The sequence below is a fragment of the Cavia porcellus genome, unplaced genomic scaffold (genome assembly GCF_034190915.1).
Source record: "Cavia porcellus strain 051 isolate PalLab524CR breed Dunkin Hartley unplaced genomic scaffold, mCavPor4.1 scaffold_11, whole genome shotgun sequence".
Taxonomy (NCBI): Eukaryota; Metazoa; Chordata; class Mammalia; order Rodentia; family Caviidae; genus Cavia; species Cavia porcellus.
The window spans coordinates 7,736,616-7,754,791 of record NW_026947494.1 but is presented as its reverse complement, the minus strand read 5'-3'; the positions used below and the strand labels follow the sequence as shown (position 1 = coordinate 7,754,791).

Below are 18,176 nucleotides of genomic sequence, written 5' to 3'. Positions count from 1 at the left end.
CGAGAAGTTCTTTTACTTTGAAACCTTTTCTCCCTTTATCTCGCCCTGGCTCCGAGAAGATGGTAGAATCCACTTCCGTATTTTATTCTCAGGGAAATCTCGCGATGGAGGGAGGAGAAGGTGAGGCCGGAACGGCATGGCGGCTCCCTTAAGACCTGGGGAAGGGACTAGGGGATTTCTTGGGATGGCGTGCAGGCGTAATTGGGGGGCTCTCGGGAAGGATCTGTCGTCACGATCGGGCACGTCCCTCTAGGCTTGCGGGCTGGCTGAGGTCGCAGGCGCCTGGTGACCTGCGGGGATCGCTGTCATTGCCGGGCATCACACAGCCCGGCCGCCTACTCACAGCGTCTTCGGGAAACTGTCAGCCTTTTTGTGCCTCAGCTTTCTTGTGTGCAGAAATGTCTGTACTAGCAGGGAGTGTCCTCTTACAGGGCTGTTGTAAGGAGCCAGGGAGAACAGTGCCTAGTCTTCCACACGCAGTGTTTTAAGTATTTGTCGAACCCTTCATTTGCACACATCATCCAGTAACGTGCCCTAGGTTATACAGATTCTAAGAGACAGATTACACAGCCGCGAATGGTGGCACATACCATACCCCCCATTCTTCGTGAAGCAGATGTAGCTAAGACATGGACTACACGGACTACAAAGGAAGACGCAGTGTTTAAAAAGACCACAAAACAAACAGCTTACTCTGAATCCCCACGGGCCCCACTATTAAAATCCTTTTTTCTTTTCTTAATCGTGGCAGTGCTAGGGATTGAACCAAGGGTATTTGCACTAAGCTATATCCTCAGCCCTTTTTGTATTTATAAATGTTGAGATGAGATCACTGAGTTGCCAGGTTGTGATTCTCCTGCCTCAGTTTCCTAGAATGTTGAAGCTACAGGCTACAGATGTGTGTCACCATAACTGAATTTTTTTTTTTTTTAGACACAAGATCTTGCTTTGTAGTCTTTGTTGGTAGGGACCTACCTGCCTCAGCTTCATGAGGAATGGATTTATGGGCATGTGCCACCATTCTTGGCTGGTGTTTATCCCCTGTGTTGTGTTTCATTAGAGAAGTGTTTTCAGGTAACCAACTAGTTAGTACCTCACTTAGATTTACTGTGAGTTTACAGTTTCCTCACCCCTACTGTCATATTATTTCCAGCTCTTATTAGGTACTCAATAAATTTTGAAGTGTTTGCCTGAGTTTTGTTTAGCTTTGGCCTGCGGACCAAGAATTGCATCTGTCACTGGATGATCTGTGATCCATTATCCTCTGCAAATATCTGGCCCACTGCCTCACTAGTGTTAGAGGGAGGCTCCAAGAGCATTTTATGTGTTGTTATTATTTTGGTACCGGGGCCGGAACTCACGACCTTGCACTTGGAGGCAGGCGCTTGTGCTACTGAGCTAAACCCTTGGCCCATTATGTATTATTTCTTAAAGAATATTTGTTATTGGCACAGAATAGTGAGATACTGGCACATGAGTCCAAGGGCACTTTAGATTTTGTAGTTGGGACTCATTTCACCCATTTCTGTTTTGCTGAGTTGATATTTCCTTATTCAGAAAAACAAATCTTGCCACCATTTACTCATTCACATGCTGTGAAATATAGAAAATGTCTAATGGTATCCTATGTGCAGTTTTTTTTTTTGTCAAAACAGTGTGTGTGCTGGGTGTGGTGGTGCATGCCTGTAATCCTAGCATGCTAGAGACCAAGGCAGGAACATCGCTGAGGGCCAGCCCCAGAGGCCAAAAGGAAAACAAAACAAAAAAAAAAAACAACCTCTAGAAAACTGCATGTGTGTGTGTTTTTTCTTAATATAGCAAAGGACACAGATGATACCAGACCAGTATAAGAAGGCTTCTTAAGGCACACGTTCTGTAGTTGTTAAACTAGCGTGCATATTCAAGTGCACAGCAAATGGTCCTTAAATGTTGACCTTCAAATATAAACCCTACCTAAACCATATGCCTGGTCACAGTCCCCAGTGACCGCGTTCCTGCCTTTTCCTTTTGAAATTGAGAAGAACCCTGTGTAAGTTTTTATATATCTTGTACATCTGCCTCTAACTTTAGCTGATCTCAATCTGTCCTTAGAGGCAATGCCTGGGGAGGACAGGAGAGCACAAGTTAAGCTTGTGCTGTTCTTAACTTGTAAGAGTGGGTCCCTACGTGGTCAGTGGGCACCACAGCCCTTATTTAATAGAATGGCTCATTGTTCAGTAGAGCACATCTGACAGAAATCTCTTACCATTTATTTACATTGTAGTAAACTTGCAAATCTAAGCAATGGTCCATCGAAAGGATTTGTTGAAATACTCTTGATTCAGGGCTGGGGATTTAGCTCAGCGGCATAAGCGCCTGCCTTGCAAGCAGGCACTCGTGAGTTCGATCCCCGGTACTGATAAAAAGGAAAAAGACAAAAAAAAAAAAAAAAAAAGAAATACTCTTGATTCTAAGTTTGAATTTTCAGGGGCTGGTTTTCATTGATTAAAAAATACAGCTTTCACTGAACAGAGCTACCAGTATAGTTGCATTGGATTTACATAGTAACATTTTTAAAAGCAAGCCGAGGGGTATGGCTATTGGTTTCTGCATACAAATCTTTGTGCGGTTGAAAAACTTGCAGGCATAAGAACCTAAGAAGGAAAATATGATTTTTGTCAGGTGACACATTGTTCCTGGTATTATCTTTCTTAAAAATGTAAATAAGGTAGCTTTGTTTTGTCCTCTTGTACGCAGAATAAAATACACACATCCTGATATTCAGAGCCAAGCTTTCCTGTGCTCAGCAAAGGGTTCCCCACCACCTGGCTGTGGTTTCCAGGCTTATTTCTTTTGCCCCTGGCTCAGATTCCGTCTCTGCCAATACTCGCCGGTCCCACTGTTGGACTCAGCCTTCCTTCTCCTCTCTGTTCCCCAGGGTCTGACGCCCACAAGTCTTGTGCCTAGGAGAGCATGCCAGCCAGTGTCTGCTTCAGTGGAAGTGTCCATGTTTATGCAGGGGAAATTAAGATCACCTGACTTGTGTGAATTTCATAACCTGTCCCTGCACAAATGGGTTTTAAAAAGTCACATACCATTCAGTCATACAAAGAAATGCCAAGCTGATAGAAGGTATACCGCGGAACTAGGTACAGCAGCAGCACGTCTGTAAACCCCAGCCACTTGGGAGGCTGAGGCAGGAGGATGGCAAATTTGAACCTAGCCTCAGCAACCTACTGAGACCTTGTTTCAATATAAAATTTTAAGAAAGGGCTGAGAATGTAGCTCAGGGATAGAGTGTCCCCGGGTTCAGTCCCCAGTAATACACACCCACACACACATCTTGAGGCCATTAGGCTAGGTCAGGAGCTGCTGGAAAACAAGGGCACTGCTCATACCTCAGAGCGTCCAGGAGGACGGCAGCCCTGCTGCCCTGCTGTAATTCTCTCCTCCAGTACTGTGTGCTCACACACGAGTGTTTTGCACATCTCACGTGGCAGTTTCTTCAAGCAGTTATGAAACCGCCACAGTTGGGCTGTGAGCCGAACGCCTCACTGATGGTGAAGCCGCAGATGCCTGCTCTGTGGTTCTCCATTTGTTCCCCTGGACTGGCCTCACCCCTTGCTGGCTGGTGGGCTGCTGCTCTGGGGAAGACGGTCAAGCTCCTGTGGGGTTGTGTGTGTAAATGGTGACAGCTGAGAGCTTCTCTGCCTCCCATGTACCTGTCCGGGTCCTGAATGCTGTACCACCCACTCCTTTCATCTTCACATGGGGGGGCCCGCTTTGCAGGGGGGTGGTAGGGGTTCAGCAGGGAGGGGATTTGGGGGTCACTCCAGGAGTAAAGTGACCCAGCTGGCATCGCTGCAGTGGTCTTCAGTGTGGCCCTGCTCCTGTGTCCCCATAGGAATCAGTATCAAGTCCTTATTTCTCCCGGGTGGGGATGAGTCAGAGCAGGGGACGTAGGGCGACATCGATTTCTCTATGGTCAGTGACCAGCATCTGTGTGCTTTATTCCATGCCTGGGATAGTGCAGAAGTGACTTATCTTTTGTTCTTTTTGATCTGCTCTAGGAGGTCTCTTTGTTATTGTACTTGTTTGGTAAGCCTGATTTTTGTTCCTTCTGTTACTTCAAAATTGTGTTTCTGCCACTCAGTTACAGATGTCAGACCACATGGATGTGGAATCCTTCCCTGTACTGAAATAGGGCAACAGACATTTTCATGCTCATTTATCTATGAGGCTTTCTTCACTCAAAAGATAAAAGTGGGGAGTTTGTGGTTATGATTTGTACAAACGGGCATTGAATTAGTAAATTACTGGATCAATTTTTTGTTTCTTGAGACAGGATCTTACTACATAGTTCAGGCTGCCCTGTGTAGCTCAAGCTAGCCTCAGGTGATCCTCCTGCCTCAGCCTCCCTAGTGCTGGGATTATAGATGTGTGCCACTATGCCCAGCCACTGCATAAACTGTGCTATGTTATTAGGATGACTCTGAGACACACATAAAATCAGTATATTGGGAAGAAGAGATTTCAGGTTTTTATTTTAAAAATTGTTTTGAGATGGTCTCACCGTGCAGTTTCAGCTGGCCTTGAACGCACTGCGAAGCTCAGGCCAGCCTGGCACTCGTGGCCTCCTCCTGCCTTGGCCACCGGAGTGCGGGGATTGCAGGTGTGCACACGCTGGCCTTCGCGCATCTGTTAGTGCGGAGTATATTCCCCCATCACCTTAGCCTTGCCGGTGTGGGCTCACTGTGGAATCCTGCCTTTTGATTATGACTGCCTCAGACCAGAGCAGTCGGACCTGCTCAACAATCTGTTTGTCAGTTGCGCAGCGTCCTGGTCCCTGCTCAGCTTGTGCCCCTCCTGTTTTCTTTGCCCTCGCGCAGGTGCACCCCGAGACGGGTACGGGGGATCAAGGCAGCCTGCACCGGATCTCCCCGCGAGGTCGGAGGCTGGCGGCTCCCAGCGGACCAGCTGGGGGCTCCTGCTCACGGGCGTCGCCGGCGGGGCGCTGGTGGCCCTATACGCCGTGGCCACGCCGTTCCTCACCCCCGCCCTCCGCAAGGTCTGTTTGCCTTTCGTACCAGCGACTGCCAAGCAGATCGAAAACGTGGTGAAGATGCTGCGGCGTAGGCGAGGGTCCCTGGTGGACGTGGGCAGCGGCGACGGGCGCGTGGTGAGTGGTACCGGAGCCCAGCTTCTGGTAGGAACACCGAGCGCGAGGGCCTGCCGGCTGGAAGCCACGGCTGGGAAGGGCTGTTTCATCTCGCGGGTGCGTGGCCAAGCTGGGGGCCACCAGCACATGTGTGGAATTCTTGCCTCTCTGATTTAATTTTTTCTTACATGAGAAAATGCAAAATACTGGGTAAAAGAAGGGCAATTCATTACTAATTATCAAATAAGTGTTCAGATTCGTGGCCAGTAGAGGTTGTGTAGTTAGAAGGGACTGCAGTGATAGTTTCATGTTTTTGCATTTCTCGTATTTCTATATTTGGGATTCCTGTGGGGTATTGCAGAATTAAAATGAAGAAGAGGTGGTGGTGAGCCCCCACTCAGCTGAAGGGTCAGACATTTGGCCACTTGCTTCCCTTTGACCCCAGCTGGAACATACTCATATGCATTCTGTCTCACCTACTTACCACCTTGCCCATTTTTGGGTGAGTTCTCTCCCAGCCATCGCTACCCCTCCTCCCCAGAGCTCTCCATCTCACGGTGAAACTCTGAAGTTGTTAAGCAGTAGTTCCCCAAACCATTCTCTCCCCCGGTTCTGACAACCGCTAGTGCTTATTTATTTATCTAATTACTTACTGTCTTTTTTGGGACAGAGTCTCACTATGCAGTGAAGACTGGCCTTGAACTCACTTTGTAGCCAAGCTGGCCTCGAGTTGGGAGTCATCCTCCTGCCTCAGCCTTCTGAGCTGGGATTGCAGGTGTGCACTGCCGCACCCAGCTAACATGTGCTCTGTAATGGGATTTTTTTTTTTTTTTATTGGTACCAGGGATCGAACTCATGACTGTGCCCTTGCCACTGAGCTAAATCTCCAGCCCCTCTTGTAATGGGATATTTTAAGATGATAAACTGTAAATAAGTAAGAAACTAGCTTACCACCTGACCGTGGGAATTGATTTTTCTTGTTTGTGATGTGTCTTGGCCCCTCCTTAGGTGATAGCCGCTGCAAAGGAAGGATTCACAGCGGTGGGTTATGAGCTGAATCCCTGGCTGGTTTGGTACTCCCGGTACCGGGCTTGGAGAGAAGGCGTGCGTGGCTCAACCTCATTTTATATTTCTGATTTGTGGAAGGTATGTAAGGTAGAAAATGGCCCTCATAATAGTCATCAAGAATTTTATTATCACAAACACTGAAAGACTTGTTAAGAGAAAAATACTTAAAAAATCCAAGCGAATATTGTGCCATGGTGAAATGTGTTTACATTTTAACCTGATAGATTTTGCAGGCAGGTTCAGCTTTAGGGCTGAAGCTTAGCGCTCTCAACAGGATGGGGCAGTGGTGGCGAACCTGTGGCACGCATGCCGACGTAGGCTGTTGATGTCACTGAAAGCTCTGAAAGGTTTGCCATCGTTGGGATAGGTCATGTGAATCCCACCAAGTTATTTACTAAGTTGAAATGTTCTGATTCTGTTTGTTATGAAGTGATGAGATTTTGCATCTCCCTGGGAGGTGCTGTGTAAATTATTCTGTGTAAGTCATGCAGCTCTTCTTTTCTTGTCGTCTGTGTGCACACTTGTGTGTTCAGACAGAGGCTGAGATGGGTGATGGGAGGAGAGTGTGTCCACCAACCAGGCTGCCCCGGTGACTTCTGGTCCTCGTAAGAGCGGGATTCTTCAGAATGTATCTGTGCTCTCTAAAGCCCTGTAGTTTTGTTTTAAAAATGCTCCATACTACATATTTTTAAATAAGACTTTCCCACTGTAATATTGTCATCAGTAGCTTATGAAAATTCACTTGAGTTTTGCTTGTATTGTTTTTCATACAATCTATAACCGAGTGATGTCACTACAGAGTGAATAAGACTTATTGGGCAATAAGAGTTTTGACTGGCAAAGCCTTCCCCCACTTTTTCAACCATTTTATTGTACATTTTACATAGTACTTAGAGCAGAAGGGAGGATTAGAATTCTAAGGATGGTTCACGTGAAACTGGTGGCTCTGAAAAACTAAGACAAAAAGCCCAGGTAGCTCTGAAGTTTTTGCTTTTGCTTTTTGGGGTGGAATCTTACTTCCTATCCCCTGCTGGCTCTGAACTCACTACTCACAGGTTGGCCTTGAACTCACAGGGTTCCTCCTGCCTCAGCCTCCTCAGTGCTGGAATTAGAGCGCCACCATGCCCAGCTGTGCCTCGTGTCCTTGCTGAGCTGATTCTGTGCATGTGGAGTGGAGTGGTCACTGGGTCTTGCTGGCCTTTCTGACACAGGGACCTGGGGTGGGAGCTGAGTTACAGGGAGGTGTCTGGAAGTGGGCGGACGGGACTGGCACCAAGGGCAGTGTGAGCGCAGCCTCTGTGCTTCGTGCTTCCTCTTCTGCTTCTCCAGAAGCCACCCTGGCAGATGGGGAACTGCCGCTCACTTCCGTGAGCTGAGGGAAGCTGGAGTCTGAGTTTCTAGAATAACCTCCCCCTCACTTCCCTCTTCCCCCTAGGTCTCCTTCTCCCAGTACTCAAACGTCGTGGTCTTCGGGGTGCCTCAGATGGTGAGTGTGACCCTTTCTGGGCTCCTTCCACACCCTCAGGTGGCCCCTCTCCCTTCCTCTGGCAGACGAGGGTCTGAGAATGCGGGTCTTCAGTTCAGCGGTTTAGTAAATACTCCAGGGCCTGACAAGCTCCGTGGTAGGAGATTGAGTCCTAGTTTCAAACTTTTGTTTCAGATAAAAATCTCAACCATGTCCCTGAGCCTTAAAAATTCCAGTTCAAAAACTGCTTTAGGAGGTGTGGGTGGCTTGTGATTTTCACAGCTGCTTGCTCCTCCGCAGCCAGCCGAGCCAGCCGATATCACTTGGGGAGGTTTATGGTGTGTTCCCTTTGAATGGCTCTTCCTCCAATTTTGCAGGAAGATAATTTTCGGGGTGGATAAGCATTGACTAGTTTCACTGTACCTCAGCTGACCGATTTGCGGAGGAGCTGAATGAATATTGAACTTGGATTATGTACTTTCCCAAATGAAGAAACCTCGGAACTGTACTGAAAACGGTCCCTTGGCCATCAGCAGGATGGGCGGGGCGGGACGCTTCTGCTGTAACAAACTGCAGGTTTGCAGACCCGAGGGAGAAATGGCTTTGTAATTTCCACAGCCTGTAATTATTGCTGTAGTAGTGTTGGTGGGGGTTGATGTTTGCTGGGTTGGCTCGACAAGATTGTTTTTAACCTTAGAAAAGGAAATTTACTTCTATGTTGCTTTATTCATGCCTTCATTTTTATGTAAGAATTTCAGTGCGTGTGGAATTCATTCTGTTAGGATCTTCAGTGTGTTACCATTTCTTCCTTCTTTCCTTTGTTTCTTTTGAGACAGAATCTTGCTGTGTAGTCCAGGCTGCTGTCGAGCTCACTGTCTAGCCCATCTGCAAGCCCAGGCTGGCCTTGGAGGTGTAGAGATCCTCCTGTCTCAGCCTTGTGAGTGCCGGGATTACAGGCGTGCACAACTACGATTTCTTTCATTGTTTAAGACAATTTAGAAATGCTTTTGTTGTCTGCTCTTAGAAATGAAGGGCTCTGTCTGCGTGTTTATAATTCTTACAGGGCTTGAGATTAAGACCAAATTTAGGTTGTCTGTGCTTTAGTCTGGAAGAGAAAACATGCAGAAGAGACTGATCCTCGTTCTGAACACCTGGGGCCACAGAATCAGTGTGGCAGTTTGGTGGTGGTGTACTGCGCTGCGGTGTCTGGGCTTTCCTTCTGACGTGGAAACCATTTTCCCAGGAATCCCATGCACCGCACCGTTTGTGTTTCCTGGGAGGCCCGTGCTGGACGCTGAGCCCAGGTCTGGGGAGGAGCCAGGGCTGCCTGGCCCCAGTGGGGGGCAGCAGCGGCCTTCGGAAGGGCTGTGGCTTCCTGTCCAGCCTTCAGTGTAGGCCGGGTTCCTGCCATGCGCTCAGGGGCAGCAGGAGTCTTAGGGATCCGGAAGTGCTTTTGGGTTCTGGCCGGGTCTCGTGAGCTGAGGGCCCGGAGCACGTCCCTGAGCCTGGACAGCGGGGAGCAGCCACCTTCCGTGGAGCAGGAGACTTGGCCGCTGTGTCCACGCCCTGTGATGGCCTCGGGCACTTGGGAGGGCCGAGTAGGCTCCATCAGGCTGTGCGCAGCGTCGGGCTGCGCTCTGGGCCGCGTGGACCTGAGAGTCTCTCCTGCCTGGGCAGTTCGGTGCCACCGAGCTTCCTGTGGTAGCTGGTGGCGGAGGCCCCGGTGCTGTCTGTGCCTCCACCTCTAGACCATTGCTGTCTATACTGAGCCTCCCTCTGGGGCTGGAGCCGCAGGTGGAGCTGGAGCTGGCATAGAGCACTGGGGCCTCTAACATCATGGCGCAGGAGGCATAGGAGTCCCGTTTGGGTCTGCAGTGCCGGTACCAGGACTGCAAATACCCAGCTTGACACCAGCCCCTTTGCAGAACTCGGGGCAGACTGATCGTGACCTGGTAAAGACCATACTGTGATCTGTGGCTAAATCCTGACTGTGATGCCCACACCCCAGCGTGGCCCTGGCTGCTTCCTGCCTACGCTTCTGGCAGTCCTGTGTCCTGTGGGCCTTCATTACCCCAGGCCCCTTTACCCAAAGTCTGGGCTGCCCTTATTGCCGACAGGAGTGACACTGGCTAGACACTCACGGCCAGCTGTCTTCTGTGTCACCATCCCTGATCACCCAAGGATCACTCCAGGGCCACCTTCCTGTCATGCGGCATGGACTTATCCCCATGGTTGGCAATGTGCTGTGGGCCAGGTCTGGGAGCTGTGGCTGAGGTCCATTCTGGCCCCCTGGACTGCCTGACCCCCAGAGCCACCTTGCTGGGTGCAGAGTCATGAGTTGGTGACCTGTGGTGAGCAGGTGCGGAAGGCGTCACCAGGCCCTTCCCCGGCACTGTCCCTGCAGGCTGTTGACTTTCATAACCTCAGAGAACAGCTGACGGAATCGTCCTTACGGGTTCTGCTAGGAATGGAAGGCAGGTGCTGAGCAAGGTATGAATGGGGGGTTTTGGGACCACTGAGCCGGTGAGGGTGATGTAGAGGAGGGGACAGTCGGGGGAAAATGTGGTCATGAAGATCACTGGCCTTTGTGGGGGCAGCAGCCACTGACAGGAGAGCAGAGGCATGCAGAGACGGGCTGGCCTGAGGGGCCGTGGTCTGCCTTGTGGTGGTGTCCCTGTGTGGATAGCATCCTTGTGTGAATGTGGTGGGGCTGCAGTTAGCTTATGAGCCTTGTGGATCTGGTGAAGCCTTGTGGACCAGGGTGGGTGGCTGGCAAGAGGTGGTCAAACCAAGTGCATTGTGGGATTTAGTCAAGAAGATTAGTGGGCAGAGAGAGAGGTGCGGGGAGGAAGGATGCTTGGAGTTGTCTTGAACTGAGGTGGGTGAAGTGTGAGCAGGGCCTGGCGGAGTCTGGTTCCAGGGGCTGTGGCTTGGTGCTGGAGCGCTTGTCTGATGCGTACTCTGTGCACGGGTCTCTGGGTTCGGTTCACACTGGGGTGGCTGATCTAACGCCTTTGAGCCCGTTCTAACTCATGTTTAGAGTTTTGAAGCTGTAATTGGAACATGATGAGTTTGTGTCACTTTGAAACCATGATTGTGTGAATAATTTTGAGTTCCATTAGGCATGACACACCACTGCTTCTCTTTGTGTATGATATTAAGAATCAGATTCATTGCATATTTATATATAGTCAGTAGATTTATGATTGAAATAGCTCCTTTCATTTTTAGGTTTATCTTGACTTAGCATATGACAATCATTTGGAAATAAAGGAAACTATAAAAGGGAAAAGAATAATGGTAATATGAATAAGTTTACAATTATCTTTTTTATGAACAAAATTACCATGAGAAACCTCTGACATTTTGGAAGAACACAGATTGTCTCATTTTTTGCTTAATTTTTTCCTCAAGAAATAACACTTTTTTTTCTAATAGAAAGAACCTTTTACTGGCTGTTAGAAGAATACAGATTTTTGTGTCCTTCCTGGAATTAACCTTTGTTTTCCTGGTTCTAATTTGTGATGATGAACTAAAATTTGGGCTCTAGATATTAAGATGCACCATTGCTGCTGAGAATGAGAAAGCACGGCCTGTAATAATTCTAGGACACTGTCTAGTATGCATTGTATTCTGACTTCAGAGGTGTTAAAAATGGATCTTACATGTAGGAGACAGGATGTGGTGAAATAGAAAAGTAGATAAATAATCTAACATTTTGTTTTATTTTCATTACTGCTATATCATGATTTTGTCAGGAAACTGGAAATCTGTATTCAAAGCCTGCTACGAATGGCATGTTTTATCCCCGAACCAGAAGCTATTATTATTATTATTATTTTGTCTTTTTGAGACAGGGTCTTGCTGTGCATTCAAGCTAGTCTTGGGCTCCCTTTGTAGCCTAGGCTGGTCTCAAACTCCCAACGATCCTCCTACCTCAGCCTCCCGAGTGCTGGGATTACAGGCGTGAGCCACCATGCCCGGCCAGAAGCTATTATTGTAACTGCCGCTGATGTTTCTCTGTTGGGTACTGCTTGTTTGGGGAAGCATCCATGCCCCAAAGCATCCTCCTTATCAGTGCGTTCCAGGACTCTTGACCCCATGGAGCCCTGGGCCTCTCTTCCCCTCCTTGGTCACCTGCAGAAGTAACGCTGCTGTCTCCGCAGATGCCACAGCTGGAGAAGAAACTGGAACTTGAACTCCAGGACGACGCGCGCGTCATCGCATGCCGCTTCCCGTTCCCGCACTGGACCCCAGCACACGTCACCGGGCACGGGGTGGACACCGTGTGGGCTTACGACGTGAGCGCTTTCAGGTCAAGGGAGAAGCGGCCCTGAAAGCAGCATCTTCAGTTGGTTGTGCAGATGTGGTGGTGTGGGTTGGAAATGACTGTTGCTTTCCTTCGCTTTTGGAGGAAACAAACAGAGATTAAGAAAAACAGGCAGATTTAAAGTCCACTTTTAATGGAATATCCAAAAAAAAGGGCATGCACATCCGATGCACTAGGATGTGTGGAAATGTGAGTGAGTCCTGGTGGTGGTCAGGGGCTGGGAGGACATCCACGGCTTTGGACACTGTAAACTGTGGCCCATGCCACAGCTGACAAGACAGTTTATAAAGAGAGCTCGGATTGGTGAATGACCACAGACTCCTATAACTTTATTCACACTTAAGATTTATCGCTTCTGTACTTCATGGAAAAATTAATTTTCTAGAGGATTTAGAGAAGTGTTTGTATGTATAACGTTCATTAGAAATCATTTGCTCCAAGATAGTAGATTGTTGTGTGTTATTGAGTCTAACATGTATATTTGTGTGTGTGTATGTGTGTGCAAATGTGTGTGTATAAACATGAATTTTAACACATCTGGGGTTGTGACATACTGTCTCACTTACTTTTCTCTCATTGCTTAGACAAAATACATAATGCCCAAAATGAAGGGAGGAAAGGTTTGTTTAGCTTACACTGTTGGAGGTTTCAGTCCACACTCAGCTGCCTCCAAGGCAGAGTGACGTAGCTGAGGGGCAGCTGTTCATGGCAGCACAAATGGCAGGAGTCAAAGCGCAAAGGAGGAGAAAGCAGGCCTCCTTCCCTCCCTTACACTGTGTGCCGGCTCTGCCCTGGGCAGGGGCAGCACTCTCACCACCAATCCCAGTGCTGGACAATAGGCCAATCACATCGCTAGACTGAGCCGCCTCCATGACTGCATGAGCTTGGGAAGCCACTTAGACTCAACCATAACAGATACCTTCGATTGAAGGCATTTCGTGGCTTTGACTGGCAGTGCCGTACATCTTGGTGCAGTTCTATGTGAAGTACAATAGACGATGAAATACAGTATTCAGAGAGGCATCATGGTACGATGGAGCAACTGGTAATGACTAGGGAGTAAAGCAAGCAAAGTGTGGAAGCACATGTGTGTAATCCCATTTTGGAGGCTGAGGCAGGAGAGTCACAAGCTTGAGTCCAGCCTGGCAACTTAGGGGATGGAGGAGGAGCTTGCCTGGGTCTTGGGTTCAAACCCTAGTACTCTTCCGAAAGAAAGAAAGCATAAAATAAATGAACGTGAGCTTTATTTGAACCCACATAGGTACAGCTTCATCAGCAGCAGGAGCCTCGGACAGTGGCTTCTCTCTCTGAATCTCAACTTCTGAGCATCCTGTGCTGGAACAGTGAAACACTGCTCGGGAACTGGGGACCACTTGGTGAAGCTCACAGCACATTGTCTGTGCTTTGGTGTGTAAAAATGGCATTTATTATTTTAGACACTAAGGAAAACTTAAGGATGTTGGAAGTGGCAGATTATTTCTGCTAGATGCCTCTTCATTTTATGAGAGTAACCATTTAATATTCTCCTTTATGAGAAGAGAATTGATGGGTTTAGAATAAAGAGGAGGGAACCCTTTGTATATGAGGAGAAAAACTTTATACAGCTAAAAAATGAACATGGCGTGGTGGCTCAGATGATCTTTACTTAGGAAAGAATGGAACTCCTGCTCATTATAACCTGAATACCAAGCTGGTTTAATGGAGACTCAATAAAAACAGGTGGTCGAGTCTTTGAACTGGTAAGAACATGATCAATTTGATGGTTTTTATCCGTGTGAGACCACTCAGTCCTTCATCCGTCCCACTCACTGTTCTGAGTATCCACCCTGTAACAAGCCTTGTCATCCCACAGTGAATGGACATGCTGGCCACTGGCCTCATGGAATCCCTGTTCTAAAAGGGAAAAAAATAAGCAAGTTTCTACGTATGAAGTTCTCTGAAAGAAGTTGCAGTTCCGTGGATCAGCTGTGTTGTTTTGGATGTTTGTTGTGTGGTTGGCTGTTACTGTCCACCTCTTCCCCAATGGCCGCAGTATCCCACAAAAAATGAGTCCTCCCCCATGGTGGGAGGATAGTTCTGAATGTCTGTCTCTCCTTGTCATCCTTCACTCTAGCCAGTCCTGTAGGTTTCCTGGGCACACTTAGAGAAAGCCCCATAGTTGTCTCCTGCATGCAAGTGTGGTGGGTAGAGCCTAGGTTTTGTGGAGCACTGGAGATTTCAGGTTTTCCAGAAGTTTCTCTGGTGGGTTTGTAGAGACCTACAGCTTTGTGCAGTCATTAATAACTTGCTGTCTTTTGAGTCTCTCCTTTAGCTTTCCAAGAACTAGGAGTTGCTTTGTCCTACAACCTCAGAGTAAGATTGTAGAGGTGTTGTGATTCACAGACTCTGTGGGATCTGGAATTGCTTTGTAAAATTGTGGTTCGTAAATTAATGTGTGCAATAAAGGTGTTTCCCTCTGGCTTCTTTTTCTTTATCAATTATTTGATTAAGGACATTTATGAAATTTGCTTATGACACAAGGTAGGGAATGAGAGCTAGTGTGTTTGATGCCAAAGTTAGATTCATAAATATCCACACAGACTGAAGCCAGAGGCTAGTGCTAACTTGATAAAATCAAATAAGAGTCAGTACAGGGCTGGTGATACAGCTCAGTTGTAAAGTGCTGGCAGGAAGGGAGAAGGATGGTAGTCTAGGAGACATTTTTCCCAGCAGGAGTCTGGATCTTGGGGTTCCCATTGACACCTGGGCCAATGTTTTAGGAGCACTCGCCTCTAAATGCATCTTTCTCCAAACGTGTGGTACCCAGGATATGACCCGTGTTCCCCAGTGTGCCAGGCAGGCCTCATTAGACCCTTGGCAGGATCTGGTGTTCACACTCCCTCAAATCTTTAGCCCTACCAAGTGCACATAAAACCACTTTTGAAGGTTTAGAAATGAGTTACTCCTCCGGATACACTGTGTTTGTTTCCCATTGCTGGGACACAGTGGACACCCTGGCAAGTCACAGTTAGAGAAGACAAAAGCAAGATTCTTGACATTTAAATTACCCAGCTGGACACCATCCCTCTGCCAAAGACCTTTCCCTGGTCCTGAAGCCGTGAACCACCTGTCTGTGAAGACAGAAACGTTGTGCAGTCCAGGAGTCTGGTAAGCCTGGGGTGTGACAAGTGTTCTTAGCGCAGTCTTGGGTGATCTAGCCCTGGCTGATGCATTGTGGGAAAGACCTCTTAATCATCATGGAGCACAGGACAGGAGTCTGCTTAAATCTCAACAGACAGTTGCACAAACAGGAAACACTCGGTTGTGGCATGTCTTGTGGCTCTTGGAACCATACCTGACCTCGTGTACCCAGTGCTTCACTGAGCCGTCATCTGGGCCATGGTGGTAGCATGTCCTCACCCAGCTGGGCAGGACGCTTCACTGGCCTCTGACCCAGGCAGCCCGTCCTGGAGCAGAGGATGCTCATGGACCCTGAAGAAGGTGGGCCAGCCTTCTTGCTTCTGACCTTGCAGCCATTTGCCCCATCCTGCTAGCACAATCCTCAGGTTTTCAGGCCAGGCATTGGCGTGTTCAGGAAGATGGGCCCGACCCCTTTTCTGATCCCTCCCTCTTTGCCATGGGTGCCCAGGTGCCCGGGTGGTTGGGTGGCAGTGGGCACGTGCACAGCTGCTGCTGGGAATTGGAGGGAAGTCTGGCAGGAGCTTTGGGAAGGGTCTCTGTTGCTAAGAGACTGATATGCTCCAGAAGTGTGTCGCCTTGCAGGATTTGGATGTGCTCTATCCTGGAAGCTTTAGCAGTCATTCTGTAGCCATGACGGAAGGCGGAGCTGAAAGCTGAGATATGGAGCAGACAGGAAGACTGTGTCCCAATCCTAATGATGGTGCTGAGCTGCTGAACCAACCTGGAATCCCCGCCCCCCCAGGACTTCTCTGAAAGTTACGTGGTGTGTCCATAGTGTTTCACATTGCTGTTCCATGTGTGTTACTTGTACCTTCAGGGACTTTGGAGCTAGGAGAGTTGGGAGGCTGACCTGGGGTGAGGGAGCCAGCAGGAGTGCAGGAGGCAGTGTTTTCTAGCAAGGCTGGGAGGGATGGCTGGAGAGTGTGAGGCGTGGGGTTCTCAGGGCCAGGGGCCATTCATTGAGGAGTCCCCAGAACTGTTATTTGGGGTGTTGCACCAAGTTAAGAGGACTCTAACATTGAACCAGGCTCTTGAAGCTGAACAAATGGCTCCTTAGGGACACCAGTCACCTTGGGAGGGTGTCCCATTCTTGGGGACATGGCAGAAGGGGTGAGTGTCAGCCTAGCCTCAGCCGAGGTCTGCCTAGGCAGAAGTTGGCTCTCCGCACTGGAGAGAAATCAGCTGTAGGACCTCCGTGTGTAGGAGCTGGCCACTCAGAGGAGCCAGTCAGCTCTGACCTGTCTTCTCCAGCCCTGGTCCATGTTTCCTCAGCGCTCATGAAGAAAGAGAGCAGCAGAAGCCTTGTTGCAGAAGCGTTCCTTGGCGGCTTGTGGGAAGGGAGGTGAATGTGGTGGTCGGTGTTGTTGGGCTTCGTTGGCTCCCGAAGCACCGCTGGGCCCCTGTGGGTGACTACTGGGCTCCAGCCGGCAGTGTGCTTACTCGGGAGGCCTCCTGGGAGGAGACTCCTTTGGGCTCCTGCTCCTGACTCCCATGTTCTAGCCCCACACTAACAATGGCTTTGATGGATGGTATTTAGACACAAAATGGAAAAGGAAACAGAAGAAGCCATGTGGATAAATGGAAATGAATTCTGGATGTTTTGAAGACATTCTTAGAGGCACAGTTGTAGAGGTTGTAACTGTCCCCTTTGGAGCAAAGGATGTTGAAAGGCAGCATGGCAAGGTTTGTCAGTATTTGATGGGTTGCTGTGTATTAGTCAGCTCTCTGGTTGCTACATTGTACTCACAGTTTAAAGGAGGGGAAGTTTATGTGGCTCATGGTTTCCAGTAGGTTCAGTCCATGTTGTGTGAGGGGGCTTCAAGGCAGAAACAGCCTCCAAGGTGGAAGAGCGTGATGGAGGAAAGCTGCTCAATCCAGAGCAGCCAGGAAGCAGAGAGAGAAGGGAGGAGCAGGGACCAGAACACACTTTCCCAGGTCACATCCTGAGGGCCCCTCCTTATCACAGTCAGCTACCAGACTCATCGGTAGATGAATCCATTGATGAGTACAGCACCCCATGATCCATCCACCTTACACACACACACACACACACACACACACACACACAAGACTTTGGGGGACTTGTTTAATCTGAAATTTAATACTATGTAGAGGAGAGGGAAGTGCTAGGGTGTCTTAGTTATTTTTCTTTCATTGCTGAGATAAAAATACCTGACATCCAAAGTTAAAGGGGAAAAGGTTTACTTAGCTCATAGTTTGCAGAGGTCCATAATTGGCTGGCTCCAAGGCAGGGGGCACTTGGAAGAAGGCAACAATTTGTGATGGTGGAAGAGAGCAAAAGCAGCAACGGAGAGAAGTGAGACTAGCCTCTTTCTATTGGGGTGGTGCTGGTCCAATCAGTGGACTGAGCCAGCACTCACCCACCCTTAATCCTAGCACTGGACCATGAATCAGTCACACACTCTAGATTCAGCCTCCAAAACAGCCCCATCTAAAGCTGCATGAGGCTTTGGGGGCACAGCTAGACACAAACCATAACAACAGGGGTTCCATGTGCTGTTTCCCCTCGTCATCCTGGGGAGGTGGTATCGTCTCCATTTTTTATTTTTTAAATTTAAGTTCAGGGAGTCATTGCCATCTTGCTCAGAGTGACAGTCTGACATGGGAACATGAGATTTTTATTGTATTCATTTGCTTCTGTGGAATTAGACTGTTCTGCTTGGTTTTAGAGAGCAAACCAGGGTCATTGGGGTAGATGCTCAGAGGATGGCAGCAGTTGAAGCTCGATTATGAGGTAGTAAAGTCTCTGTGAAGTCATTTCGGGTTAGAATGTGTGGCCTTCCTTCTCCCTGGAGACAGAGCTGAGGCCAGATGGCCACTTGGTGGAGATGTTGCAGAAGGGAGCTGTCTGCTGCAGCCTGGAGTCCTGAGATGACCTGCAGTGTAGCAGGACCGCCTGGCTCCCCTGCTCGGCTTCCAGGCAGGGTCTGTGCAGTATGGAAGCAGCCTTCAGCTGTGAGGGTGCCTCACACCAC

General features: G+C 48.7%; 1 protein-coding gene across 1 annotated transcript; it reads left to right on the top strand.

The window, feature by feature from the left end:
- Positions 1–15: 15 nt before the first annotated feature.
- Atpsckmt (ATP synthase c subunit lysine N-methyltransferase) lies at positions 16–14,459 on the top strand. Its single transcript, XM_003466716.5, has 5 exons — positions 16–120; positions 4,869–5,158; positions 6,146–6,283; positions 7,641–7,691; positions 11,837–14,459. The coding sequence occupies exons 1-5, from the start codon at positions 60–62 to the stop codon at positions 12,005–12,007; spliced, it is 711 nt and encodes a 236-aa protein (XP_003466764.2). The 5' UTR covers positions 16–59; the 3' UTR covers positions 12,008–14,459.
- Positions 14,460–18,176: the final 3,717 nt, after the last annotated feature.

Excerpts from the sequence above, each read along its gene's own strand:
- Atpsckmt (XM_003466716.5), top strand. The coding sequence starts at position 60 with ATGGTAGAATCCACTTCCGTATTTTATTCTCAGGGAAATCTCGCGATG. Across the intron at positions 6,284-7,640 it reads ATATTTCTGATTTGTGGAAG|GTCTCCTTCTCCCAGTACTC; the intron begins GTATGTAAGGTA and ends TCTTCCCCCTAG. Across the intron at positions 7,692-11,836 it reads TCTTCGGGGTGCCTCAGATG|ATGCCACAGCTGGAGAAGAA; the intron begins GTGAGTGTGACC and ends CTGTCTCCGCAG.